Consider the following 27,050-nt stretch of genomic DNA (forward strand, 5'->3'; position numbering starts at 1 on the left):
AAGAAAAACACAAGTCTACCACACTTGAAGGGAAATTTTCAGGAAATTAAAGTGTGGTCTGCCTTTCTAAAGGAGTTAAAAATGCCAAGAGACAATTTCCAAAGCCTCACTCTTTTAGTAGCATTTGAAAGAATCTAAAAGTTTCATTTGGTTAGGAGTCAACCATGAACCATTGTATAAATAAGCACAGGATTTAACTCAGTAAATATACTGGAAATTTTTCTGTCACTGTTTCTGTTTCCTGTTGGTTAGGAAATGCCATAGAAACATATCATGCTTAAATACTCTACCCAGTTTAAAAAAATGCTATTTTTGATATAATAGTACAGGTACTACCAAGTACTTCCTATCTTTAGTAAGTTAGTAGTAAGTTGAACAATGAATGACTTTTCTTCTAAGTTAAAAAATAACAGGACAGTTAATTGCAACTCAGGCTGTTTAATCTTACTATATAACTTATTGTATACACTGGAATGAAAGAAAAATCTTCAATAACTCCATGTAGCAGGGATAAAACATGCAACTACTCTATATTGATGAGTGGGGAAGGAGGGCACCGTGAAAGATGATTGTTTTCTTTCCTCTTTTTCTGATCTAAATTTAGGTAACACACTTCCTGTAGTAACTTCATGTCGCAATGTTTTTTGATGTTACTGTTGCTTTGCATTTTTTATGTAGTTTTAAGAGGGTGTGAAGGGAAGGAGAGACTAGAAACTGGATTTCATTACAAAAAATAGACTTATTGTATGTTCATGAATTTATCTGCATTTGTTTCACTGTGACATTTCCATAGAGCATATAACTTACTTCGATCAAGTTCACCTTCTCCATTGCTCTTCCTTGTGCTCCAAGGACATGCTTTTTAACCAATTTTAACAGGTCTTATAATTATATTTTCATACATGTATGTAAAGCATTTTAATTATAACTATCCTCTCCATCACCCTCTACTCATGTCCTTTCTTCTTCCAATTTTTTTCTCCTCTTGAAATAGTCTCCATTTGACACTCTGAACATTGCTTATTGATCTACCCAAAATAACAGACCTGTGCTGATTACATCTTCAGATTGAGGTTTCCTAAATGAGACAATTTTAATTAGAAACTGTTTCTCCTAAATAATGATTAGAAACTATGCCTGTAACATCACCAAACTTTTCTTGACTGTAGTGCAATAATATATGGAAATGCCAAGCACTGGCCCCTTTCCATGATTCCCCGTGATCCTTTAAGTACCTAGGGTCTCAGGCCAAAGCAGAAACAAATTCTCTTTATGGAGGAAGGGGCGGGCCCTTGTTACATACCAAGCTAAAGTGGACCTCATGAGCCACAATCTTATTTTCTAGCATGTTCAGGACAACTGAATCACTGTGTCTGTCACTTTGGCCTGTCACCATATAGTCTAATCTAGAAAACCTCAAAAGGTGAAAACACTGGCAGATGTCAAGACATTGCTACTAACTTTCTGCTGAAGCCCTGGTACCCCCAAACTCATGACTTTATATTACCAGATAGCTGTTACAAGAACCTTGCATTAACTTAGTCTAAGGAAGGAAATACCAATGATCTTAATGAATTTGACCTCGTGATGGGTATGTAGGTTTTTAACAATTTTATCTGTCCTCAAGGATGGTAGCAGTTGTCAAAACATCAAATAAAAGAAACAAAGGGAACTTAGTATAGGAAGGGGAACTGGCCAGGATAAGCTTTGCTCTCGTTGGTTCTTATGGCTACCCTTGGTTCCCAGCAGGCATCTAGTCTGCCTCTGACCCAGCAAAGACTATGAAGCTCTGCAGCTTTCCTCCTCCCATCCGTTCTTTCCCTTAAGATGGCAACACATAATATATCCAGTTGCAAAACAAATTTCAAGAATGTTATGAGCCATTGTTTAAATAGGGAGGCTTTGCAGCTTCTTCACTTCTTAATCATCATGAGCAAAGAAAAGGTTCACCATGCAATACATGTTTAGGGATTAAAGAAGAGTTGATAGTCCAGGGTGAAGTTTGGAATAACTAATTTGCAATTACTGCAATTCCCCAGGAAATTTCAAACCATAATGTCAAACCATTATGGCTATAGGAATCCAACTATTTTTTTCCCCTGTGATGCCATTATTATCTAAGAATGCTATCAAGAATAATTTTGAGATGGGTGCTGGTGACTCACATCTATAATCCTTGATACTCAGGAGGCTGAGATCTGATGGCCACAGTTTCAAAGGCAGTCTAGGCAGGAAAGTCCGTAAGACTGCATTTCTGATTAACCAGCAAAAATCTGAAAGTGGAGCTGTGGCTCAAGTGATGGTGGAGCTACCTTTGAGCTTAAAAAAGTTAAAGGAGAGTGCACTGGCCTTGAATTCAAGTTCCAGTACTGGCATTCTCCTCCAACCTCCCAACAAACCAACAGCCTGCTTCCAAAAAAGAATGATTTCAAGGGGGAGGGCTTGAGATGTTTGAAAGGATATAAAATCTACTGTATAACATGGAAGCAATAGCTAATAACAAATGTATTATACACTTGAAAATCAGGAAGAGCAGATTTTAAGCATTTGCACTACAAAAATTGGTAGTATATGGGGCAATACATAATTTTGTTAATAAGCTAAGCCATTCATGAGGTAGGCATATTTCAAAACATTGTATTATGTATCATAAATATATGTGGTTTTTATTTGTCAATTAAAAAAAAGAATGATTTTGAACTTCACCTTGGATCCCTTGGATGCCCTGGATTTTTTCAAGGCATTAATTATTCAGACAAGCATAAGGGACAGTATAAGCTATTCATATTAGTTTTGAACTTGTATATTACTGCTACTCCATCACCTTTTTACCTCTCCATTTCAATGTATTTCCTTTTATGTATTATAACAAGGATCTAGTGTTGACTGAAGAATGTAGAATGATCTTCATTAGCAGGAGCAGAACCTTGATTTAAACTCTGATCAGTAATCTACTGCTAGGCTGTTGCTCATCCTGCTCACCTATCTTTTTTTTTTTTTTTTGTATGACTAATGAGTTAAGAAAACAGTTCTTTTTTAGTAGTTACTGAAAGGAAGAAAATTCAGAGTATTCTGTGTCCATGAAAACTGTGTACTCCATATGTGAAATTTTACTGAAGCATAGCCATGCTTTTTTCGTTGTGTCTACGCCTGTTTTGTATTACAATGGAAGAAATGAATGGTAACGACATAGTCTACATGGGCTGCTAAGGCTGTCCACCTGACTATAAAGGTGTCAGTTTTTACTAGGCGGAGGGTTTGACATCTTCAATGCCAGTTAACTCTGTTTCAAGGTGAGAACTAAAAGGAAAGGGCTCATTTTCACCAGATCACCTAAAGCCTCAAATTGTACCTGTGGAGAAAATCTTTGATGGATAAACATTAATATACTTGAGGAAAAGACATCACAAAACTTACCTGGTCATTGGGCTCAAAGCTTATCTCCTCCTTCTCAGTTTTCATAGCTATTAGTTTTGTATTACTGGCAGGGTCTGTCTTACTGTCCAGTCGCTCAAGTTTTGGGGTAATTTCGCGTAAACCAATATCTTTAGTATCATCTTTATCTAGCAAATAGCGAAGTAGTGCATTCTCTTTCTTCTTGGGGCTCACTGGCTCTTGTTTAATAGTCACTTCAGACCCAGGAGCTGTGCTACTGGACCCCTGGCTCAGCTCTTTGCCTGTAGCTTCTGCTGTTAGCTTGGCCAAGTCCACAGGGGAACTGCTGTCCTGCAAGAGTCTGTGCAAAATTTTATGCTTCTCCTTGAGCGAGGTCCCGTGTGTGGAGCCAGGCCCAGATAAGCTGCCTGTGGGGTCCTTGTTTGTGTCTGACAAAGAGCTGGGCAGGGGTGAAGGCTCCATTTGGTCAGACTTGGTGGTCAGCAGTTGCAGGAGTTTGGTCTGCCCTTTGCGGTCATGTAACCGGTTCTGTCCCTCAGCTCTGTCCCCACTCACAGCCTGGGGCATGCGGGAATCACTTGTTTCCTTTTGCTCTCCAGGGTGGCAGCTGTTCTCCGCTTGTCCAGTTGTACCTTCTGATGGCTCCCCATAAAGTCCAAAACAGTCTTTGGAGTCCAAGCTTCCCATCTTGCTGAGTGGGGGAGGATTCATATTAACTGGGGAGTTTTGCAAATTGCCCCTTTTTAGGTCCGGTGAAGCCAACGATGACCCTAATGAGACCCCATGACCCTCACTGAGGGCTTGAAGTGCATTGAGGGAACTGTTGGTATAACTATGGCTATTTCCTGTGCTGTTGCAAACTCCCACGGGGTAATGCAAGCTTCCTGCAGGGGAAAACTGACTGGGTGGGATGCGAGGACTGCGCGCCACGCCGGGGCTCATGCGATGCCTTAGTGAAAGCATGGAGGTGTGCTTCCCTGGATTCATACCAGGGCTGCTTTGAGAGGGACTGTTCATTTTGAGTGCATAGTTACTACCCTGAGGAGTGGTTGCTTGCATGCCGGACACATGGTTCATTCCCCCAGAACCACCAAACCTGCCCATGGGCATGCCCATTTGTTCTTTTGGGCCATTTATGGGAAAATTTATATTGCTACTGAGGGTCATGTCCTGACCTGGGTTCCCACTGCACATGGCTTGATGGGCAGGACTGCTAGAGCTAATTGGATTCAATGACTTCCCCATCGCTGGTGCAGTCAGATCCGGATTCATTACACATACATTCTGCTCTCTGTATAATGAGGAAAGAAACAAATATAAGATAAAGGCAAGCATGCTTAGCAAGTTGTTATTAATTTGAAAAATGAGATAGCCTCTTTTCTTTATAAGACCAGGCTACTTTTAAAGGATAGACAACACTTAAATGAAACAATCTGCAATTATAGACAAGACTAAGCATGTGTAGTTTTGGAACAAGAGGGATTTTTCTTTCAGGGAACTCATTAAAATGTCTGTGGTTTCACAGATGGAGTGTGTTTGACTCCTAGCATACTGAAATTGCAGTTAGGAGATAGGACATCATAAGGGTTTCAATTATATAACATACATCTTCACGAGTAACAGAGAAATTATAATGTCTCAAAGAAATACTGCAAACAAATATAGCGACTTTCTATTATTTGCCAGAAATTACATAATCTAACAAGAGACACATCTGTTGGATTTGGGATATACTACTTGGCTCATAACGAACAACAAACTTAGCCAGAGAAACTGCTGGTTCTAGAGTCAGCAATTACTACTGCTTGGAGCTAGATCACTTTATCTAGTAGATTTCCACTCACCTCTCTAAGAATACCACCCCCTCGCCAAGTCACAGCAGGAGCCTCAGCCCCCACAGAGAGGTGGTTAGAGAAGGCAGTTTGTCATCTAATCCCCCTGCTCCTCAGCCACTCCAATCCATCCCATTAACTGATGACTAAAAGCAGGTTTAGATTGAGATGATTTATTTCCCAAGCCCCATGAGCTTTCATATTCGGCCTTGGCAGTCACTTATGAGTTACAAAACATGTTCACACATCCAAACAAAACCGGTTTCACCAATTGTCAAACACCAGCCTTTAGTTAGGTGGATGAAACTTGCCACATCTAAATCTCTAATCACTTTCAAATTGTTTTAGTTTGAGGTCAGATGTTTTAACAGCTTGTAAACAGGGCTGCCTGTTTTTTTTAAAATTTCTATATTAGAAATAATTGAGAAGTATAATAAAAATAAATAAATAATTGAGAAGTATAACAAAAATAGGACTCTAACCAAAGCAAATTGATTTATTATCTGGTAGTACCTCATAAAGTTTAATATAGCATGAAATAGTTGAATATATACTTTGAAATTTAACTGTTAAGGAGTGTTCTTAAAAATACAAGTTATGAGCCGGGTGCTGGTGGCTCATACCTGTAATCCTAGCTACTCAAGAGGATCCCAGTTCAAAGCCAGCCCAGGCAGAAAAGTCCTTTGTGGCTCAAGTGGTGGAGTGCTATCCTTGAGAACAAAACACCCCCCCCCCAAAAAAAACCAAAAAAACCCCCAAGTTTTGACATTTATTTTAAAATAGTGTTTCTATTTTCTTCATTATAGAAATGTTTATTAGCATTCAAATTAAAATCTAATATCAAGAAGTTAAACTCAAGAACAAAAATTTAAACTACTCCAAGAGTATATACTTGAAAAGTCTGAGATTTAAACATACAAGGTCAGAAATTGTAGTACTGGCTTCAATATTCCTGTCTTCGTGTATGTCCTACTGGGAATCTGCCCTCTACAATGTAAAGGGAGGTCATGTTAGAGTAAAGTTAGCACTAGCCTTGTGTTCTTCTAGCCAAGCCTTGAAATTTATTTTGCCAACAAGATGAGCTTGGTTTTGATCACCAGTCATAAACAATTTAATTTTATATTTTGTATTATCAGGATAGACAAATAGAAATGCCTCATAAACTATAAAACTCTAGGATAATTTGTTGCTTTTGAAACACATTCTCTCAATTTGGGAAGGGAAAATGAGTTCTTAGAACTAGAATTACCTGTGAAGCATATGTAAAGATATTACAAGCTGAGGCTCATTAGCAGTCTGAGAACGGATGAGTTTGCTCTTCGTTTGTGCAGCAACAAGAGTGCCATCAGACAAGGAAAAACGATAGATCTGACTGAATGCCAATCCTTGTCTCAGTACTGCAGGCAAACAAGGAAACGCAATACATAGTTAGGAGAGAGAAAAAAAGAAAAACACTGTGTGTGTGAGAAAGACATGTAACAGTAATAAACTTTATTAAATTTCATGGTATTTTCCTTTCAATATATTAAAAAGTTGTAAGTAATAGATTATATGATATTAAAACAGTACAATTTTTTAGAAAGCACATGTTCTTTTCACTCAGAATATCCAAAAACCTAATACTTGGTCTTCTTATGAAAAGGAGTAACAGTATGAATCCTCAAACCATATACATTCTCAAATCTTTAGTATCAAGGCAAAATAGAGTGTTAAAGGTTTATTAGGTCTTTCTAAGCTTGTGATTTGTTTAAAAATGGCAGAAAGTGATACACTGCAAATGCAAAAACATGATATCTCTAATAAGTACAATTTGCCTTTGGTTTCCTATATAATACAGTTATTAAATTGAAATTCATAGCATTAAATGTTTTCTCTAAATATTCATCTTGAAGTAATATACTGTTTAATCCATCATCTCATACTACCTTTCCCCACTGTGCAAGAAGCAGTATTTCCATTGTTAAGACAACAGGAAGAAGATAATCAGAAGATTTTTTTTCTAGAGAAAAAGAGGCTAAGTAAAACTGAAACAATCAAAGTACAAATTGGAGTGACATATAAATAGTTTAACTTTTAGGTAAAGGTCAGATACTTCTGTCTTCAAAACAAAATGATGCAAATCAACTGAGTTATTATCATTTCTTTTAAATAATCTTGACTTTTTTTGGGGGGGGGTGGGTGGGTAGCAGGCTTGAACTGGGGACCTGAGTGCTGTTCCTGAGCTCTTCTGCTCAAGGCTAGCTCTCTGCCACTTTGAGCCACAGCACCACTTCTGATTTTCTGGTGGTTAACTGGAGATAAGAGTCTCTAAAAGGTAACATAAAACTTTTATAAAATCAGGCTCACATTTCCAGTGGCTTATTTCAGCATTTATCTGACCTTGGCTATGCTCTCTAAAGACTTCGCATTTACATTTATTCTACATCCAACATCCCTACTAAGCAAGTATGAGTAAGCACTTACCTGAATAATTTCAGAAGCTTCTCCCCACTTAGATTTCTTTTCATTTCATAGAAAAGTCCCTGGTGTTACTGATTTCATAAGTATGAAGGATTTTTCTTTTTTGTTAATCACATCTGTTTAAACCTAGCATGTGCTGGCACATCAGTGTAAACCCTTCTGTGAGCAATCAGGAAGACATGGCATGAAATGCAGGTCACTGCTATTCAAGAGCAGTGGTCACTGACCATGTTCATATATGATGATTACTTATATTTCTGTTACTATTCTTTATTTCAAGCCGTCTCTATTGAAAAGAGGGTAAATATTGATTTCTGTCAAACATAGTATCTACATTTCCTCGAACTTTTTCCAACTTAAATGAAAATACTAGGAATTAGTACAAATTAGTGGATTCTAAAAAATTCTAAGAAATATAAAGTGGGAAAAGTGTAAGGGGAGACTGGAAAGTTCATTTATTGCGATCTGTTCTGTAATCATTAAGTAATCCACAATGCATAAAGTTCAAACATGCAAACTGCACTGGTAAAATGCCAAGGTCACAGATGCACATTAAATGGGTGACAAAAATACAATTCCTTTTCAACAATTAAGAACAATTTTTTTTTCTGCAAAGATGCAGACAACTGTCCATGCCGAGTTATGAGGTACATTGGTGTCATGAGTACTTCCTGTACTGCAAGGTGCAGGCTGACTAACCACGACCTGCCAGGGCGCAGAGAAAAACAGTGTCTTCCTCCCTGGCTGAGCATTTATTAAAGCAAAAACAGTTTTCTTTTGTTCTCATTCCTTAAAAGACCAAAATGCACTTGAAAAAAGTGACTTTGGGAAGACTGTTGGGAGCAACATGGTTTAGTGACCACCAGGATGGGCTCAGGTGATTCCCTGAACTGACACAGACTGAATGTGGGATAGTCCTTACTTGCCCTGCGTCAGCCTGCTCAGATACAGAGGGAGTGCCAAGATGCTTTGTTCACTGACCCTTCATTGCTGTGAGGGTGGTGACGATGATGCAAAGCAGAGACAGGGCCATACAAAGACCAGATTCTCATTGAAGGATGCAGTATTTCTAAAAGATGACTTGAAGTCTTGAGTTTATTCTACTTGTCCTATCAATCAAATGTGTTACTTGAGAAGAGTCACTACACATCTCTGGGGCTTCTGGAAACATCTGAGCCATTGTCTGTCATCTCTATGAAGGAAGACTTAAGATCCTAATGTTCACTCTACCAGGGATTTAATCATTGTTGCAAATTTCATTTATTCCTACTTCCCAAACTTCCTTTATGAATTACGTATCTTTAAATTAGATGGTATCTTTAACTTGTTATATGTCTAGAAACCCTAGGAGCAAAGAAAATGAGTTCTTCCCCCATCCTTTTGTCTGTCTTTGTGACATTATCATTTCTTGTTCTGTATCCTTGAGTAGCATGTGGGCCAGATGACACACAGGACAACTGTCTTTGGGGCAAGGTTCAGGAATTACTGTTTGTTTTTCCCAAAGATCCCCATAGGAAGCAAATGCAATATTTCCTTCCAGAAAAGTTTTGCTCAGTGGAGCTTACCTTCATGATGATGCCTTTTAGCATAGGATACAGATTCTCCTTCATGCTGTGCATGAAACTTCTGAATGCACCTTCTCACTAGATCCTCCCAGCCTGGCTTCATGGCTGCCCTCATGGTGCTAGTATCCAGAGAGGTGATCTTGCCTATGAGATAACAGGAGGCATTATACCCACAGACTCATCTATTCCTATGGACACTGGCTCAAGAGACCCAGTAGATACCAAAACCCATAGATGCCAAGGTTAGGTCCTTCTATAAAATGACACAGAAATAGTTGCATATATTTATGTACAGCCGCTTACTTTTGTACTTTTGAAATTCAAAAGATTGTACACGGAGTAACAATTTATCATATACATCTAAGTATTCAATAATTCTTTATTGAGTCACCTCTTCCATCATTCTCCCCAACCCTTTCTATTCCTTCACCCAGACTCATTTCACACTTCATCACTTCCTGTATTTGTCCCCTGTTCCTTTTTTCATTAGTCCACCTTCCTTCCCTCAGGCCCAGCTCTTACAATCTCATTTCAGCTTCCTTATACTCATTTAGTTAAACTGTCTGCTAACTATTTGAATGGTTGACTCACAGAGTTTCACTCTTGTATATATATATATATACTCTACTTTCAACTCCTCGCATATATTTAGGGAGTAACAACAAGAAAAATGTCTATTATTTGTACAGTATAGGCATAATCTTTTTCTTTTTCTTGAGTATTTCGAACTCATGTTTGGGAGAATTCATAAACGTGGAACCTGTAGATATGGAGGCTGTGCACTACACCGACCCTGAGGATATTCATGCTATACCCAAGGGCATTCAGCTCCCACCTAGGGCTGCTGCTGCTCCGCCCCGCCCCCGCCCACCCCCCCCTCCTCAGTACCTATCCTAGCAGCAATCACTAGAGCCAACTTCCTGATAATCGTCTAACTATACTTCTTTTGTTCACAAAAACCTAAAATTTCAGGAGTGAATTTTTTTTGTCTTCTCTGAAAAGAAATCTTACCTTGGAGATCCTGGCGAGTAGTAAAACTTTCAGATGAGGGAAGAACTGGTCTTTCCTTCATAGGGACTCTTCTTGCCACACAAATCAAACAGGACTGCAAATCTTAAATCATACACAGGGTTAGTTTTTTTAAGTAATGAAAATAAATTGTATATATTATATAATTATTAAATATGTTATATATATTTGCTTGTCTTGGGGTTTGAACTCAGGTCCCTCAGGGCCTGGGTGCTGTTGCTGAGCTTTTTTGACTCAAGGCTAGCATTCTACCACTTGAGCCACAGTTTAACTTCTGGCTTTTTTAGTGCTTAACTGGAGATAAGAATCTCATGGGTTAGCTTCAACCAGGATCTCAGATCTCAAGCTCCTAAGTAGCTAGAATTACAGGCATGAGTGAGAGGCACCTAGCTTGAAATGAAAGTTATTTATTTATTTAATTCATTTACTGGGTTGGTACTGGGGCTTGAACTCAGGGCCTGGGTACTGTCCCTGAGCTTTTTCTATGCAAGGCTGGAGTTCTATCACTTGAGTCACAACTCCACTTCTGTGTTTTTTTTTTGTTGTTGTTGTTGTTGGTTGGTTAACTAGAGATAACAGTCTCATACTGTTCTGCCTAGGCTGGCTTCGAACCACTATCCTCAGATCTCAGTCTCCTGATTAGCTAGAATTACAGGTCTTTTTCAAATTTAAAAAAGGTTGGACAAAAGGCTGATACAAAGAATAGTCTCTTTTTATCTTCTTATGTCACTGATTTATTACTGTTTGCTCTTAAACTTGGGAAGAGGTTCTTGAAATACAACCAATAATAGCTAGTATCTCAAAATTAAAATTATTCATCATTGGAGTAACAAGTGTAGATCAGTGGTATAGTTCAGCATATCTAAGACCCTGGGTTTCATTATTAGCAAAGTACACATACACACCCACACCCACACCCACACCCACACCCACACACACGCACATCACCCACACATAATCATCAGCTCAACAAAATAAAAACCAAAACTTTGAGCATTTAATATGAAATAAACATCTTTCTAACCACTTTATAGGTTATCAATTCCATTAGTTCTTTGAGCACACCATGGCTCAGAAGCCTTACTTTACACTGGGATAAAATAAAGTGGTAGAGTCCTTGTTTAGCATGCAAAAAGGCCCTAGGTTTGATCTCCGCTAGCACAAAACAAAAAAAGAAACCCTGCTGTTATATATCTGATTTTAAATATGCAAAAAAAAGTTTGAATCTGAAGCACAAAATAATCAATTAGCACAGCTGTACCTTTGTTATACTATTTTAGAATACTATCACAGGTGAATTAGCAGCATTTGACCCTTTTTTGTTTTGAGGCAGTGTCATACTACATATATGTATATATATAAAACACAGGCAATCTCATGATCCTATTGCCTCCGTCTCCTGACTACTGGGATTATGGGAGTACGCCACCACACCTGCTAGTGACACTCTTGTTGTAAAAAGTAGAGTTCCATAATTCATTTTCAATAAAATTTAAGTTTATAAACATTTATAAATTTTAGGCTGTATATAGTGGCTCACACTTATAATTCTTAGCTACGCAGGAGGCTAAAATCCAGAAGAATGCAGTTTGAAGCCAGTAAGGACACTGTAGAAAACTAGGCTGGAGACATGGCTCAATTAGTAGAGATGCAATCCACTGAGCTACCCAAGTGAACACAAGGCCCTGAGTGCAAACTGCAGTATTGCGAAAGAAATTTTAAAAATACATTTTATATGAGAAGTACTAAGTAGCTAGTATTCAATGACAACTATGGTTTAGTTATTTTTAATAAAATAAAAAAAATTATTCAGTGTCTTACATATAGTTAAGCAAAGGGTTTTATCACTGAGGTACAGCCCCAGCCCTAAACCTTATTACATTCTGATATTGGTATAAGTGATTTTAATTGAGAATATACTGATGCTCAGAGAGGTTAAAAAAATGTCAGAGAGCTGGTAAGTGGATGAATTAGAAGCTGGCCTGTCTGATTACATAGCACAGGATGTTCCTCCCACTTTGTTTTCTCTACACACATGGAATGTGTTCTCCAACACTGTTTTGTGCTACACAGAGTGGCATCTAGCTGTGTATAACACCTTGCTTAGGGATATGAAGGGGTACATACTACATTAATATTTCTTTATGGTAAGCAGCCTAATGAGCTTACATAATCTGAAGCCCCTCCTTTCCACATTTTCATATCTTTTACTAAACTATGCTGTAGACTGAGCATCCATGGAGAGGGATTCCATGAATTCCTTTGAAGTATATTAAAAAATATTATTTGTGGGCTGGGAATGTGGCTTAGCAGTAGAGTGCTTGCCTGCCATGCACAAAGCCCTGGGGTTTGACTCCTCAGCACCACATAAACAGAAAATGCCAGAAGTGGTGCTGTGCTCAAGAGCTAGATTACTAACGGGCAAAAGAAGCTCAGGGACAGTGCATAGGCCCTGAGTCCAAGCTCGCTCCAGGACTGGCAAAAAAAAAATTATTTGCACCTTTGTGCCTTATTTGCATTACATGTTCGAAGGAACTTGGTACTCCCCAAACATTTAACCACTACTAGAGCTGCTCTGGACATAGTCACTAGTAGCAGGTGGCTGTTTAAATGTAAATTTAATTTTAAAAATGCAGCCCCCTGGTTATATGCCTTATTTAAAGTGTTCAAGAGAAATGTGAATCATGGCCACTATGCTGAACACTGACTATAAGTCACTTTCATCATTGAAGCACATTCTACTAAACAGCGCTGTTCTAGGGGCTTAAAAACTGAATTTACTTCCAGGCACTGCTGGCTCATGCCTCAGTGGCTCAGGAAGCTGAGATCCGGAAGATCACAGTTTGAAGCTAACCTGAGCAAACGTCTATGAGACTCTTATCTGCAATTAACCAGAAAAAAGCAGGAAGTGAAGGTGTAGCTCATACCGTAGACTGTCAGCCTTGACTAAAAAAAGTCAACTGAGAGGTCCTGAGTTCAAGCCCAGAACTGGCACCAAAAATAAACAACACCTCATATGAATTTATTAAAAAAAACACAACCCTAAAAATACGCACAACTGAAAAGAAGCCCCAGAAACTGCTTCTACATTTTTTGGGGGGTGAAATCAATACAGGAACAACTCCACAGACACATTACGTGTGTCTTACCTTCTCCTTCTTCTTTGATGGACTTTGGTTGAGAGACAGCAAAGCACTGCATAGGTTCATATTTCTGGTGTGCTTCCCGGTTATCATGGCCTTCTTCTTCTGAATCAGGTAAAGGTTTTACCAGCATCCGACAGTTGAAGGTATGGCTGTTCCGCCTAGGAGGTTCACCAGACCAAGATCCCCTGTTCACTACCAAAGCAAGAGTTACCATCATTACAAGGAGACCACATCAGATTCACTGATGCTGAGTTATCAAATTACTTTTATACAGGGCTTGATTCTTTTGCAAATACTTTAATAATCTAGAAGGGAAGCAATTCTCAAATAAACATCTTAACAATGTGGGTACCTCCTTGGAATTTTAAAAATATCTACATTCCTTTTTACTCATTTTTATTCAAGGTCATGTCTTGCTTTCTTATTATTAAAGGTCACAGTTTCTATTTTTGAGTTTTCCTGTGAGTTCTTAACTTAGTTTTATGTGCTACCTACTATCCCCAATCCTTGTGAACGGCATGATCTGTTACATACAGTCAAGTTCTCTGGAGAGAACTTGGACTTCATATAGTCAAGAGTACAAAGGCCATTCCATTAGTGAAGGGGCCTCAGTATTTAATTCCATTTCATCTATCTAAACTGATCTTGTACATTCTCCAGCTTAAACCTCCTGCATTCCAATGCATACCACCTGCTGCTATGGCATCTAAAAGATCAGATGCTCCTAACTCCCTCTACGGAGCTTGTGTTCTAAGATCTTTACTAGCTACTCAGGTATCCACTGATTCATCTCTCTTTCCTTTCCTTTTTCTTTGGAGGGAGGGGATACTGAGGTTTAAACACAAAGCCTCTCACTTGGTAGGAAGGTGCTTTGCCCTTTACGTTATGCCACCAGCCCTCATTCTGCCTTGTCTTACAGATCATTCTAGTATTTTATAGAAACTTTCATGTATAGAATAACTTGGCTGCTCCTGAGCTACTCCACTGTAGTCTCTCTTAATGGCTCTATGCATAGTTAGTTCTTCAACAATACCCGATGCTAATGTGGTTTATTTCTTTTCAAATGTAAAATTTGACACACCTTCTATTTCAGTTTAAAATGCATATATCAGTCTAAAAATTAATTTAAGAAAGAGATATAGAGCCAAGTGCTGTAGTCTTTGCTACTCGGGAGGCTGAGATCTGAGGATGCTATTTCACAGACAGCTTGGGAGGGGTTGTCCATGAGACTTTTAAATTAGCCACAAAAGGGGCTAGGAACATGGCCTAGTGGCAAGAGTACTTGCCTCGTAAATTAGCCACAAAAAAGAGAGGAAAAAAAAGCCAGAAGTGGAGCTGTGGCTCAGTGGTAGAGTGCTAAACTTGAGAAAATAGTTCAAGGCTATCACCCACATCCTGAGTTCAAGCCCCAGGACAGGTACAAACAAACAAGAAATAGAGGAAAAAATGAAAGAGATATTAAACTAAACGAACTAAAGTCAACATATGTTGCAATGTATTATGGAAAACAGTGACTGAATTGTTTATGGATCGGGAAAGAAATTAGATGTTCAACTTGCATGAAGTATCAATCCTGTTACTGTGGTTTTCTTTTCTTTGCCATTCATTATATTTATTAAAAATTTTTAGGACCAGTAGAAATACGAAAAGAACATAAAAAGTAGCAAGCCCAAAGAAAAGCAAATATGCCTGTCTAAGTCACTAGTCAATGAGCACTATACACAGTAGCTGTATGGTAAAGCTACTGCTAAACCCCTGGCTTCTAGGCTGTAGGGAAATTAAAGAAGCTCTAGACAAGAAAACAGGGAACATCAAGTTAACTGTAAGACTTGTTAAAATTATGGAAGGACCCACAACCAGCATTCTACATTTTCCTAAGACATTTGACACCCTTATTTCACTATCATCACTTGTAAAAGCTTATTCACATCATGGAAACTATATAAGGCAATTAATGGGGAAAAAAAGTAGAAGCGTTCTTATTGATTTGGATTAATGCTAGTTGAAAGTAAAAAAGAATGATATTATATAAAGTAAGGCAATGAGCTCTTTAGAGAAGTGAATTAATAAGTATAGGTCCTTTGAAAGACATGAAATCACTGAAGAGATCTGAAAATATACATTACTTGAAATTAGAGATTCATTTTCTTCTTCATTTATTAGAGAATATAATAAAGGAATCCCACTCTAGTATTCCTAAATTGTGTATTAATATTGCAGATGCTTTGAACAAAGGGTTATCCTGTCAAGGAAAAGTTACCCATAATGGAATTTGAAAAGGATTGTTCCTATGTACTTTGATGATAATAAGACCTGCTAATATAAACGGTTTTAAGAAAAAGAATAGAAACACTTGCCAATTCAGACCTGACCTTATTCTGTACTACAATATGCACTCCTTTTATCTGTGAAGATGTTCTTAGCATCATCAGTTTAAGTGAGAATATTTACGAAGAAGCACTGACTAAGTGGGAATCACAGTGCTCCAAGGCAGCAACTAATGTGGGCCCACGCTGTGATCCTCACTGCAGAAGGTGGTCCTTAATCATCATACACTTCTGGGCAGTATCTCCAAGGCAAGCTGAAGAAGCAGGGACTCTGAGCCATGGTGAGTGGGCTATGGAGGCAGTGTTTAAGATGGAAAGAGCCCATTGGGGCTGCAGGAATAATGAATAATGTGCTGGAACCTCTCTCTATGCCACTTGTTCTTGGGTATTTTATTTGTAGAATTTTGTATACATACACAGCATACTCGTTTTTACCAGAAGGACTCAAAACGAGCTCAATCTAACTTCTCGTGACCTACTTTTCAGGTGGACAAATTCAAGGTGCTAGTATTGGATAGGGAGAGGTGAGACAATTTGTTACCTTCTTTCTCTCTTTCTCTCTTGTTTTTGTTGGTACTGGGGTTTGAACTCAGGGCCATTTTAGCCATTCCTTCTGCCCTATTACCTTATTTAAAAAACAAAAACAAAACAAATAAACAAAACTTCTGAAGATAGTTGTCATGAGTACTTGTCATATGAATAATTTTCATGTACTTTAAATATAGGATTGAAAGAACCATTGAAGTCAAGGTCAGTTTCCAAAGACATCCTTCTTTTCATGACGTCTAATGTTAAATATTTAAGTACCTACCTCTAAATCCTACCAAGTCTCTCTAATTCCCAACTCACAAATATAGATCTATTTTATCCATTCCAACCACAACAATATATATAAAAATATCATGAGGGGGGCAGGGGACAGAGGCCCAGCAGACAGCAGAATGTCATTCACCTATAGACTTTGGCAGCAGGTTTCTGACAAATTCAGTGTGGTCCCCAACGTGCAGGATGCTGTATACGCTTTTGTTCATCAGCTCTTCCTGGTTATACCTTAGATATTGTGTCACATTCTCTGAAACAAACACCACGTTGCCTTCCAGATTCACCACAAAGAAGAACCCATCAAGGGCCTGGAGAAGAAGACAAATGGTTATATATTTATGTATGTATGTATATATATTAAGTATTATATGCATTTTTTTAAGAAGAGAAGGATCTCTTCAAGGGAAACAATTTATATATGGATGGGAAAAATATATCCCTAGCCCCGTTACCAATTTGAAAAGAAAAATGAATCCATCTTAGATTAAGTTAAGTGATAAACACCAGAGTTATCAAGCCATAATTACTACCAAATAAAAGTGAATAGGCATCATTTTTCTGTATTTCAAAGATGAAAAAGAACTACTCCATACGACTCAGCACAACTCTGATGTTACTAACCCAATACACAGTCCTTTGTTTCATATGTTTTTGCATTAGGAAAACTGCAGTAACTCCTATTACTCCTGCAATTACTCCTATTGCAATAGGAGTAAGGGGTCAATGAGACTTTTCCCTCTAAGACCAAAAACAATGACCAAAGGCCATAAGATAATCAGTTGAAGCTCCTTTTTTTTTTTTTTTTTTGCTGATTCTGGGGCTTGAACTAGGGCCTAGGGGTACTATTCCTGAGCTTTTCTGTTCAAGGCTAGTGCTCTGCCACTTGAGCCACACTTCCACTTCTGGCTTTTTGATGATTAATTGAAGATAAGGGTCTCATGGTTTTCCTGTCCAAAGTGGCTTTGAATCATGATCCTCAGATCTCAGCCTCATGAGCAGCTAAAATTACAGGAATGAGCCACTGGCATCAGGCATTCTTTCTTATTCCTTTTTTTTTTTTTGGCCAGTTCTGGGGCTTGAACCCAGGGCCTAGGCACTGTCCCTGAGCTTCTTTTGCTCAAGGCTCCATTTGAGCCACAGCGCCACTTCTGGCTTTTTTTCTATATATGTGGTGCTGAGGAATTGAACCCAGGGCTTCATGTATATGAGTCAAGCACTTTACCACTAGGCCATATTCCCAGCCCCGCATTCTTTCTTTTTAAAAAATTAAATTAACATTGTTTATTTTCTAAAAATTTCTGTTACGTTTAGTCAATTGTATGAACCATACTCAGGGCAAAGCAAAAAACTATCATTAATTGGTTTTTCCATAGTAGGCCAGCATGAAGCCTGTAAAATTTTGTGCATTGGTAGTAGTAGTAGTGAACAGGAAGGCAGTCAGGTGATTAGTTCAGTGCCTTCTAAACTCACTGTTTTAGCTGCATATTCAACAAGGGTTTTCATAATTATATTACCTCTCATTCATTTTTGAAAGTGCATGTTGCTTCCTATTGCTTTGTACCATGGTAAAAAGACTGATTTGTGGCCTAATAAAACTGAAAGATGGAAGTGGTTCATCTCATAAGTATTTTTTTTAAAGCTCACTACAATATGGTCTGATAAAAAAAAAAAAAGCTGACATTTGGTTCTGTTGCCTAGAAACCACTATGCTATGATGTAAGCATGAGTGTGCATCTAGGCCTCAGCACAGCTCGACAGGAACATGTTTTCTCTGTTGAAATAATTACATGTAAACAGGAGTAAAAATGTAAATTCAAGTCATAAGTCCCTAGACTCATCCAAACGTTTTCTAATATATTTAGCACTAATGTTCTACACATGTACTTGGCTCAATGCATTGACTTCTCAGATAATTTTGAAATAGCAAAAATGTTGGCTTCATTTTATTTAATCAGGTTTGCTGATCTAGCAATCCAGTTTGTACAATGAACTTGTTCTCAAATGGCTTGAGTTGCAGACCGAAATTATACTAAGCTTCTTTTTAAGTTTCTTTTTAGATGTCTCACGTCTTCCCAGGAGTTCCCACTGTAATCCCCAAACCTCCTCCCAGACATAATAAATAAACACGGTATGTGGAAACTTCCCAGTTCTAACAATTTAGATTCCAATAATTTTCAAATCAACTTCTTGTTTGTAGATCAACAATTTTCCAAAGGAAATCACCCACTTTCTTTCATGTAATTCCAAATCATCCACATGGTTACAAGTTTTCATTATGTGCTTCTAATAACCAAATGCAAGTGGCGTTCTCTGGCTTTCTACTGCCTGGATGAGTAGGGAAAAATCAGGCTAAACGTGGTTCTGTTTTTTTCCCTGGAAATGGTGGTTGAATGTTTTCAAGCCAGTGATTCAAGAGAAGATAAACAAAGCTCAACACAGAGTCATTGAAAGCCTCTTGGACAGCAGGTCCAGCCCCAGGGAACAAGTTTTGTTATTTCTAAGTACAACTAGTGGGACAGATGATCTTTAATCTTTCCTGTCTCTTCCCTCCCTCCTGCCCTCCATTATACAGTAGATTTTCATAGAATTAGATTTTCTAAAAATAAATATCTATGAACCAACTGAAAAAAAAAGACAGTAAGATTGGAAGAGTACTGGCTGTTTTAAAAATCCTAATTTCTTATATCTGTGAGGGTGCTGCAGTGAGTGAATTGATTCATAATGACAATGCTGCAGCTTCTGGCGATGCAGTACTTTCCAGCCTCAGCCTATCAGCAGAGTAAATGATCTTGAGAACTGACATAATTTATGTCTCAGGTTCTACAGTTTCTTGTTATATAGTCACTGACATTGTTCCCTCTCATCTTACTATATCCCACACCTTAAATTTTAATTTTAAAACAGGTATAGCAAAGCACTTTGAATTTTGTACAAGTTAGTAAGATAGGAAAGCTGGTGCTATACATCCTCAACAGTAGTTGGTCATCTAACTTCTCAAAGTTAATACAGAGGCAGTTAAGGTCAACCATCAACTCTGCTTTATCTTCAGTGTTCCTTTTATCTCTTATTTCAACTTTATTTTTTTAGATAAACCAGCATATCTGAAGAAGTATGCATAAAAAGCATGACGCTCCTCTTTGGTTCTTGAGTTCTAATCTGTTTATAAAGGCTTAGGTATATGGTACACATAAAACTTAAGACTGGGAATACTTCAGATTAAAATTTATCACAGAATGTAATAGGACTTGCAAAATGTTTTTCAAAAGTGAGTACTTGCCAGGCACCTGTGATTCACATCTGCAAACCAATCTACTGAAAAGGTTGAGATTTGAGGATCAAGGTTTGAAGCCAGACAAACAGGAATGTCTGTGAGATTATTTTCTTCAATTAGCCACCCAAACAAGCCACAAGTGGAGCTGTGTCTCAAGAGGTAGAGTGCCAGCCTTGAGCAAAAAAGCTAAGGGATAACCTCCATGTCCAGAGTTCAAGACCTGGTACTGGTGTGTTTGCACACTTGTGCACACACGCATGCACACGCGTGCCCCCACACAAAAAGAGTGATCAAGTGACAATTTAAACTTGACTTTGTTCTCATCTAGTTAGTCTAACTATGTTGTTAATTTCAAACCTAATACTGGAAGAGCCAGGATATAGATATTTACATACACACATATTTAACTAAGCTCAAGCTCTGTCGTACTGATGTGGGTTCTACTCTAATTAATTCACCTGAAATTAAATCTAATCATATGAAGATCAATAACATTTAAATTACAGAAGCAAATGAGGAAAGTGCTACCTCCAGCATCATAGGCCCCAGAGCATCCTTGTCGATGACACCCTGCCCCGTAGATGACACGTCTAACTTCTGTACTTCATCTATGTTGGCAGCTGCTGCTTTCTCTGCAACAAACATAAGTGCGAATTAAATGGTGGTACTATTTCAAGGGCAGAGTGACACGGAAATATTTTTATTGTAATGATTTATAAAATCTCTAGTGGGATCAGACGTGGCTATAAGAGAGAGTACACTCCCATTGCTCCTAAACAGGAGAGATGGCTGGCAGCATGAGCCAGGCATTAACTTTTCACCTCTAGAACCTGTGGCTCAGATCCCCTTTCAGGCTGAAGAGAAAATGAGTTTAGAGGTTTTGTGCTAGTCCCTGGCTGGCATTTTTTTCCCCCAGATTATGAAACCATTATATACTATGGCACAATTAGTTTCTACAGGACAGATTCCCTAAACTAGGATAAAGGAGGGTTGGTCTGTTGCAAAGTCAATTTAAGAGCACTAGCAGAAATATATCTGCACACATTTGGGAGAAGAAATAGTAAAGTCTTAACCAGCTATGGTTGTTCCCACATGACACTCTGGGAGGTCAGCCTTGACTTTTACTACTCCAATCTGCTCACACTGAAGTTTAAAGACATGGTCTCTACCTTGTTCAAAAGGCTTAATGATGGCTGGGGATATAGCCTAGTGGCAAGAGTGCCTGCCTCGGATACACGAGGCCCTAGGTTCGATTCCCCAGAACCACATATACAGAAAACGGCCAGAAGCGGCGCTGTGGCTCAAGTGGCAGAGTGCTAGCCTTGAGCGGGAAGAAGCCAGGGACAGTGCTCAGGCCCTGAGTCCAAGGCCCAGGACTGGCCAAAAAAAAAAAAAAAAAAAAAAAAAGGCTTAATGATTTAAAGCAGAGGGAGAGGGCCTTATCTGGCATTTTACTCAGAGAAGACCAATAGCTATGCTCTGATCTGCTACAGAGGTGCCAATGTAGTGCTCCAGGACTGAAACTTAAGGCCCACAAGACACCCCACAAGGATATTTAGTGAAAAAGCTCATGGGAGAAAGAGATGCATATTTATCAATATATGTATAAGCTAGTTATTTCAAGAGCACCACAAGGTTTAAAATGTAATATATCTGTCAACAACTCTCTAGAAAACAACACAAAAAGGGTGTGCCAATTATTTGTAACACCGCACATGAACATTTTATAGTAAACCTACTGTATTCACATACATATTACAGTTTTGACCAAGTGTGGTTCAAAAAACTTTTTTTAAATCAAAAGAAATTTCAAAATAAAAAATTTTTAGCCAAGCACCAGTGTTTCATGCTTATAATTCTAGCTAATCAGGAGGCTGAGATCTGAGGAGCCTGGTTCAAGGTCAGCTGGGACAGGAAAGTCCATGAAACTCTTATTTCCAAATAATCACTAAAAAAACTGAAAGTAGAGCTGTGGCTCAAGTGATAGAACGCTAGTCTTCAGCAAAAAAGTGTAGGGACAGTGCCTAGACCCAAAGTTCACGCCCCTGGGAAACACACACAGAAAATGTTTATGAAGCTTGGCTAATACAGCACTCATTTGGTTATCAGCTGTGTTTTAAATCATTGTGTGATCGTGTTGCCCTGAATTTCGTGAAAAACAAAACAAAAAACAAATGTTACCCAAGAACCAAGGCAAAAGTGAATATGCTTAGTCTAACGGATATAGTACAAATTATATTTTCTGAAAGATGGCATGGCAGAAATTGGGCAGTGTTATGAGAAAAATGAATCATGTGGTTGATGTACAGTACTGAGCTCTACTCATCCTGAGCATTCATTCCTCAATGGGAGTCTCCTTAGAACCTCATACACACAGTGAGATAATTAAATGCAAAAAAAATTCAACATAGTACAAATAACACAATCAATTTGTTTCCCTGAATATAATTTGAAAAATGGTTTCATACAATATTTTGAAAATAAAGACCGATTTCTGGAACCTAGAGAAGAATTAATGAATTATTCAGGTCCACCAAATTTTTCCAGTCTCATGATGGTAAGCTCCCATGATGCATTTATCACTGGAAGAAGAAGATGACTTGGTACAAGTCTGGCTCATAGCTAGCCACTTTTAAAGCTTCAGTTTCCTTGCTTGCCTTTGGTATATCATACACTGAATCAAGAATAAATGAAATAAAACTGAGCACCATGGCTCTCATTTATAAATCATAGTTCCTCATGAGGCCAAGATCTGAGAATTGTGGTTAGAAGCCAGCCCCAGCCAACAAGTCCATGAGATTTATCTCCATTTAACCAGAAAAAAGCCACAAATAGGATGTGGTTCAAGTGTTAGAACACTGGTTCTGAGCAAAAAAGACGAAGGAATGGTGGGGAATATATTCATAACACTCAATGTATATATGTGAAAACGGAACTAGGAAACTTGAGAGAATAGGTGCCGTTGGGATAGCTAGATTCAGGGGAGAATGATAGAAGGGGTGACTAAGATGCATCGTGCAGGGTGGCACTGTTCAAAAAGAAATGTACTCTTTATCTGATTTATGTAACCCCTCAGTATATCACCTTTACCATACAATAAAGAAATTTTAAAAAATACACTGTACACATGAATTGCTGAACTGAATTCAATTATTAACAGATAACTAAATAAATAAATGTCACTTCATACATAGGACATCCTTCCCTCCATTTTTTCTAGAATCTCTTTCATTCCAAGTAGAACCCGAATCATATGTAACATTTGATCATTTCATTTGTAAGCTATCGATTTCTCAGGTTCTGCTTCCTCTTTTACTCACAGTGCAAGGACAGGACATGTCCTATGTCCTGTATCTGTTCCTTTAACTAATTTTCAGGTGACATTTGGCTGAAGAGCAGTCCTGGACTTACCTCACGTGATTCCACCCACATTGCTCTATGTGTAATCTCACTAGCTATGGATAGGGCTTATATTACCCTTCCTTGGGCTCTTGGTGCATTGTGGGAATGTGGAGGGAATCCAGGACAGTCTAGTAACAGTATAGTAACATGCTCAAGGCAAAAATTTAGGGTTTTTTTTTTTTTTTTGCCAGTCCTGGGCCTTGGACTCAGGGCCTGAGCACTGTCCCTGGCTTCTTCCCGCTCAAGGCTAGCACTCTGCCGCTTGAGCCACAGCACCGCTTCTGGCGATTTTCTGTATATGTGGTGCTGGGGAATCGAACCTAGGGCCTCGTGTATCCGAGGCAGGCACTCTTGCCACTAGGCCATATCCCCAGCCCAAAATTTAGGGTTTTATGAGATATGTAGAATCAGTACCAAACTGGCACAGTATTTTTTAGGAATTTTAAATAAAATATAATGTAAGATAAGGGTCTACATTTTAAATTAGGAGATACTTTATTTAAGATAAAATTTGTTTGGTGCATGACTGGGGTAGTTAGGTAAAAAGATTACTCTGAAATATTATTTATAATAACAAAATAAGCCCTTTATACTATTAAACTGATAAATGTTTAAAAGACAAGGAACAAGACTCACGGAAGACGGCGGAGGAGCGGCTGTGCCCTGCAGAGCTCCCTCCGATATCGTAGTTTTCTCACCTCATAGAAACTGTTTCTCCGAGATAGACAGCCAAAGTAAGTTCTAACAGTACAGGGATTCTCTACAGGAAGGAAAAATCGACTTTGCTGGTCTGAAAACACAGTTTTGAGCTCTGGGCGGTGTCCCGCCGCCGCGCCAGAGCCGGCTCCAGCACAGTGCCGGGCACAGCCCCCAGCACTCCGCGCAGCTAAAGCGAGAAATATTCCAGACGGCAGCCGAGCACGGAGGACCTGACATCGCAGAGACAGCGTGAGTACCCCGCAAAAAAAAAAAAAAATTACTCTCGCTTGTGCCCACAGTCCAGCTTCTGGAAGGGATCCCTGTCCCCACCGCCAGAGCAAAGCGCCATCTTTGCCACTGGCATAGGGTCAGACCAGACTGGAACTGAAGCAGGCCTGGGGAAAGCGAAGTCAAAAAAGCCATCTTTGAAAAGGGCAGGAGGGGCGGAATCAGTGAGAACCAGCTCCGCCCAGAAGAACACCCCCTGCCCTGGTGGGAGGCGAGTCTGGGGCCTAGCCAGAGAAGCCCCGCCCTGCCCGCCGGAACTTCTAAACTTAAAGCAAAAGCTGCGAGCAGCTACCAGGGGCGCGGAAACAACAGACGGAGGAACAAACAGTTCCGGGGACAGCTAAACGGTCCCGTCACAGAGGAAACTAATTCCCAGCCCAAAACGGAGCTGCATTCCATAGCTACCTATGCCAAGGAGGCCGCCTCCCTCAGGCAAGCAACTCTTAGTGGAGCAAAACAGGCTAGAGGCGCCACGCTCTGCTGAGTTCACAGTCTAGTCAAGTCCAGGCATCAAAGGCAGCGGCCCCACAGCAGACAGAGGAGCCACAGTTCCTGTGACTGCCCACGTCCCCATCGACAGAGGACGCCCAAGGCCTGCCTGCAAGCTGTGCGAACCTCAGAGACCCACGATTGCACCAACAGGGGAGAAAGTCAGAACAGAACCACCCCTTGCCAACTGAAATCAAGTCAAACCAGCCAATCAGGAAAATAGACTGCAGTCCATTGCAGGGAAACGAGAGACTGGTTTCTTTTTCTTTTCAAACATTTTTTTTTAACTTTTCTTTTAAATTTTCTTTTTAATTTTTTCACACCTGAAACATCATTGGCTGTTTTTTTTTTTTGGTTTTTTTTTGTTTGTTTGTTTTCCATTTTTACTGGTTTGTTTTATCAAGTTTTTTTTTTTGTGTTTGTTTATTTGCTAGGTTTGTTCCTTTTCTGTTATTTTCCTTTTTATTTACTTATACTTCCGTGTTAAATAATTTTTCTCTGTTTTGTGTATCTGTCTTCCAGTTTTTTTACTTCGTTTCTCTCGTTGCGTCCTCTTCCTATAAAAATTACTTTCCTATAAATAACACCTACACCCTTTTCTGCTAACTCTCCAGTGTCTGTCATTTTATGAATGTTCTTTCTACTGATTCTACTCTTCTCCACATTTCCACATCACTGAAACTAAACCAAAATCACCACCACCACCCCCCCCCAATACACTTTACTCTATTCTCTTTACTACCTCCAACTTACCCTCCGGACTTACTGCCTGGACCTCCAGGTTCCATTGACTCCTGGTTATTGGATAGAGGATATCCCAGCTTAATACGAGTGAATCAAAGGGGTTCATAGAGAAAGCCAGTCCTAATAGAACTTAATATAAAAACAAGAATTGCGTATAAGGTTGTAACAGTAAATAAGTAACTACTGAATACAGGGCCCAGGATCAGATGTTATATTGAAATTGTATTCTTTAGGAACACCAAATCTAACTTTATAGACAGATATACAAGTTATCTGTTTATAATTGTGAAATTGTAAGATTTACACAACAGTGCTTGGTAAGGGCTGCTTTGGGTCTTAAACAGTGCTCACAGGTGCTGGTAGACTGGCATTCCCAATTCAAATGGGCAGAAGAAACACAAGAAAGATGGCAAATAATGAAGTCTTATCCCCCACCCAAAACAAGCAGGAAGCAGAGCAGTCAATCAAAAACATAGAAGAAAACCCACAAAATGCTCTACAAAGTTTACTGATAAACATGATAAATGAAAAGTTTGAATCTCTTCAGTCAATTATGTTAGAGCGTGAGGAGGCAAAGCAAAAATTAATGGAGAATTTCATGGCATCCACAAATAGAAAGATAAGTGAGCTTCAAGAGTCAAATGAAAAGATAGCTACCCAACTTAAAGATTTGAGAGACAACACTCAAAACCAAAGTAATGAAGTTAATGAAGTAAAGAAGTCCATACAGGACCTAAGAAATGACATGGAAAACATCAGGAAAGACCAGTCAGAAGGAAAAGAGATTCGAAATCAAGTAGTTAGCCTACAGTCCCGACTAACTGAAGCAGAGGATCGAATCTCAGGAGCTGAAGATTCCTTAGATTCTATGGAGAAAGATCAAAAATCAATACAAATCCAGTCCAAGCAACAAAACAGATCGCTACAGGAGATTCAAGACACAATCAGGAAGCCCAATTGAAGGATAATAGGTATTGAGGAAAACTTGGAGAAAGAGGTTAATGGGATAGGCAACCTATTTAACAGAATATTAGCTGAGAACTTCCCAAATATCCAGAAGGAAAGGCCTATACAGATACAAGAAGCATTTAGAACCCCAAATCGACCAGACCAGAATAGGACTTCCCACCGACACATTGTGATCAAAACAGCTTCAGCAGAGTGCAAGGAAAAAATACTCAAAGCTGTTAGGGCAAAGAAAACAATCACATATAAAGGAAAAGCAATCAGAATTACCCCAGACTTCTCAGCAGAGACCATGAAAGCAAGGAGAGCCTGGAATGAAGTATACCAAACTCTAAATAAAAATAACTACCAACCAAGAATTCTGTACCCCGCCAAACTCTCCTTCATAGCCGAAGGTCAAATAAAAGTCTTCCACAATAAGGAAAAACTGAAACAATATATCTCCACCAAACCAGCTTTACACAAAATCCTTAAAGATGTACTATACAGGGAAAATAATCAGGATCCCAACACAGAGAAATGAACCCTAATTAGTAAACACTAGATCAAGAAATGGGAAGACACAGCTTTAAACAAGACAGTGATAATGAAAGGAACAAACGATCACCTCTCAA

General features: G+C 38.9%; 1 protein-coding gene across 1 annotated transcript in view; it reads right to left on the bottom strand.

The window, feature by feature from the left end:
- The window catches only part of LOC125344541 (nuclear receptor coactivator 2-like), a gene marked incomplete at its 3' end in the record, with an annotated part of 87,150 nt that overhangs the window by 23,301 nt on the left and 36,799 nt on the right, over nucleotides 1-27,050 (bottom strand). The window contains exons 3-9 of the mRNA XM_048337037.1: nucleotides 20,377-20,480; nucleotides 16,708-16,885; nucleotides 13,432-13,620; nucleotides 10,265-10,366; nucleotides 9,254-9,397; nucleotides 6,478-6,625; nucleotides 3,418-4,687 (exon numbers count right to left, since the gene is read on the bottom strand). Coding sequence (XP_048192994.1) covers nucleotides 3,418-4,687; nucleotides 6,478-6,625; nucleotides 9,254-9,397; nucleotides 10,265-10,366; nucleotides 13,432-13,620; nucleotides 16,708-16,885; nucleotides 20,377-20,480 — 2,135 coding nt within the window. The remainder of the gene's footprint in view (nucleotides 1-3,417; nucleotides 4,688-6,477; nucleotides 6,626-9,253; nucleotides 9,398-10,264; nucleotides 10,367-13,431; nucleotides 13,621-16,707; nucleotides 16,886-20,376; nucleotides 20,481-27,050) is intronic.

Source organism: Perognathus longimembris, unplaced genomic scaffold (genome assembly GCF_023159225.1).
Source record: "Perognathus longimembris pacificus isolate PPM17 unplaced genomic scaffold, ASM2315922v1 HiC_scaffold_148, whole genome shotgun sequence".
Classification (NCBI taxonomy): domain Eukaryota; kingdom Metazoa; phylum Chordata; class Mammalia; order Rodentia; family Heteromyidae; genus Perognathus; species Perognathus longimembris.